This window comes from Mya arenaria, chromosome 5 (assembly GCF_026914265.1).
Source record: "Mya arenaria isolate MELC-2E11 chromosome 5, ASM2691426v1".
Lineage (NCBI taxonomy): Eukaryota > Metazoa > Mollusca > Bivalvia > Myida > Myidae > Mya > Mya arenaria.
Window position 1 is genome coordinate 76932692 of NC_069126.1, and position 3436 is coordinate 76936127.

The following is a 3436-nucleotide window of genomic DNA, read 5'->3' on the forward strand; positions in this document are numbered from 1 at the left end:
TTATGTATTCGTTTTATTATGTTTACATTTTATGTTTATATTTGTGACATTAAAACATTTAAGTTTTTAAATATTTTATCAAGTCTCCTATAACTCGAATCTGAGTGTACTCGTGGATATGTATTTTATAGTGATATAAATTGTATATCTGATGTACATTTATGAGACGTAAATAATCCAAATTAAGTCCATGTAAGATGAAAATGTGTGAATTTTAGCTTCATGCATCAAAAAAATTGCCGGTGATGTCTATATCTTGTCGATATTTGCTGGTGGTGTCTATATCTTGTCGATGTATGCTGGTGGTGTCGGTATCTTGTCGATGTTTGCTGGTGGTGTCTTTATCTTGTCGATGTTTGCTGGTGGTGTCTATATCTTGTCGAAGTTTGCTGGTGGTGTCTATATCTTGTCGATATTTGCCGGTGATGTCTATATCTTGTCGATACTTGCTGGTGGTGTCTATATCTGGTCGATGTTTGAAGGTGATGTCGGTATCTTGTCGATATTTGCTGGTGATGTCGGTATCTTGTCGATATTTGTTGGTGATGTCAATATCAGGTCGATGTTTGCAGGTGATGTCGGTATATTGTCGATATTTTCTGGTGAAGTCTATATCTGGTCGATATTTGCTGGTGATGTCTAAATCAGGTCGATGTTTGCAGATGATGTCTACATCTTGTCGATGTTTCCAACTGATGTCGGTATCTTGTCGATATTTGCAGGTGATGTCGGTATCTTGTCGATGTTTGCTGGTGGTTTCTATATCAGGTCGATGTTTGCTGGTGGTGTCTATATCAGGTTGATGTTTGCATATGGTGTCTTTATCTGACCGATGTTTGCAGTTGATATCGGTGTCTGATCGATGTTTGCAGGTGATGTTGGTGTCTGGTCGATGTTTGCAAGTAATGTCTATATCAGGTCGATGTTTGCACGTGGTGTCTATATGAGGTCAAGTTTTTGCATGTGATGTCTATATCTTGTCGATGTTTACAGGTGATGTCGGTAATTTGTCGATGTTTGCAGATGATATCTATATTAGGTCGATTTTAACAGGTGGTGTCTATATCTTGTGGGTGTTTGCTTGTGATATCTATATCTTGTCGATGTTAGCTGGTGGTGTCGGTATCTGGTTGATGTTTGCAGCAGATGATGTTGGTATCTTGTCGATGTTTGCAGGTGACGTCTATATCAGGTTGATGTTTGCAGGTGATGTCTTTATCAGCTCGATGTTTGCAGGTGATGTCTATATCAAGTCGATGTTTGCGGGTAATGTCGGTATCTGGTCGTTTTTTTCCGGTGATGTCTATATCGGGTCGATGTTTACAGGTGATGTCGGTATCATGTCGATACTTTTCAGGTGATGTTTATAATATATAGTCGGTGTTTACAGGTGAATTCTTAATCTGGTCGGTTAGTACTGCATGTACTAAGATTTTTTTCGTTACGTTGATTTGACGTCAGGTTATGGTGGCTGATTTCTGCCATTTTGTAATTTCGCCTTTTTGCTGGGCGAAATTGCGCCAAGTGGCCTGGAAAAGTGCAAGATTATCATGAGGCGTATTAGGGTTTATCTAGAATAAAATGGACTCAAACATATGTGTTTTAACTGTTCCGATACTTTTTTCAGTATATATCTTGACCTTGAGCTGGTCTCTCGTAAAATTCGGAGTGACATTAAGCGATTTACTTCTCAGATATGTATTTCATTATATTTCTATGTATGAATTTGTTGTCATTAAATTAAATATTGACAACCCTCTCAACCACTCCACTCCATGTGCATAAGAAAGCCTTGAAATACAGGTGTATTATATTAATTAACACAATTTTCCTAAAACATAGCGGTTATTTAGTTCAAAATCTACCCAGTTGCATAAACCCCATAACTTTGTAAATGTGATATCGGCATTAGTGCAGTTTATCAATAAAGTGGAAATCAATACATGCTCCATTAGCGCTTTAGTATGCAAATAGAATAATAAGTTTCGGCGATATTTTGGGCTCTTTTGAAAAGCATACATTATTTGAACTCATTTAGCACATCTGAGCTTAAATTGGGAGATATCATGACTTGTTTTGTTCAATGGTATAAGTTAATCACAACGATGTCTTTAATCACCCTTGTTAACTTGAACAAGGTTCTGAACAATCGGCCCAATATGTGGTATGCCTTCTCTTCTTCTTCCTGTAGTTGCTAAAAATTAATGAGTGATTTAGCTGTTTAAAAGGTTAAAGTCATGGTGACGATGTTTAAGAATCTGAAATTTAATTAAACCTTGCGACAGGCGTTTAACAAACTTACTTTCAGGTTCGCCTTATTTTATTAACCTCAATCTAAGATCGAAAGTCGGGTATCTAAACAAATTAGCGCATGATATACATCACTTACTGGTACAGGCCGCTCTGTATCCGCACTGGATGGTAGTTTGAATTCAATATCGATTAAGACTCGTCGCCTTTCATCTCTTAAAATGTATTTTCAAATTAATATTTACTACTAATAGGTTGAAGTTGGGGGGCTAATTGTTGGAGCTTTATTTGGGAGTCAGAGGGGAGAGGTGCGGTTTTTGTTGTTTACAACCTTCGTGAAATGTTGGATTAAAACGTTGATATTTGATTAAGGTACGTTTTGTAATCATTTTTATTCTCATTTTTTACGAATACACGTTCGCAAAATTGATAGACGGTCACCGGTATATATTTGATTTGAATATGACTTCAAAGCAAGGACTACATTGTACTTTAATTGTTTTTCTTCTTCAGAAACTTATTTGATTTCACCCACAAAACGTTTTTTTACTTTGTGTGTGATAATTATGCATACCGAAATGTCGAGAGTGTTCTGTTGTGTTTGCTTTTTCATAATTAAAATGTTTATATCGTTTGTCCTCACGTATCGAGCTGGGAAACGTATTGATGGCAGGTGAAAATTGTTTGTACAAGTATAAAAACTTTTATGTCATGCTACCTTTTGCTTTTGTTACGAATGAAATTTTAAGAGTCGATATAGTTGAAACTTTAATATAATAATATGATATAAGGACACTATCATGTTTGTGTGCATCTGAGCATGTAACCATACCCGACATAGCGGGCGCCCTTATTAACTTTAATTACAACTGAGGAACACATAATATCATTTTATGCTACATTTCCCATTAAAACTGGCAGTTTTCAATAGAGTAAATTCAGCATTGCGGTACAGAATACATTATCTGTCGACTGAAACCACCAATTTTCTCGCCTATGTTCGAAAAAGCAGCTAGGCTATACAAATGTGTTTATGTTTAACCTGCAATTAAATATTGGAAAGAGTATGTTTTGCTCATCTTTTCACATATTCCGCCATAGGAATTTCACGTCTCACAAAATTCAAATACTAGCAGAAGAACATGTGAGGTTTTCTTTTTTTGTGCGTACGTTCATAATAGATAAC

General features: G+C 36.1%; 1 protein-coding gene across 1 annotated transcript; it reads right to left on the bottom strand.

Annotated features, from left to right (window-relative positions):
* Positions 1–220: 220 nt before the first annotated feature.
* On the bottom strand, positions 221–1485 carry LOC128235978 (clumping factor A-like). Its single transcript, XM_052950761.1, has 2 exons — positions 1446–1485; positions 221–939 (listed from the first exon to the last, which is right to left on the bottom strand). Exons 1-2 carry the CDS (start codon positions 1483–1485, stop codon positions 221–223), a joined length of 759 nt encoding a protein of 252 aa, XP_052806721.1.
* Positions 1486–3436: the final 1951 nt, after the last annotated feature.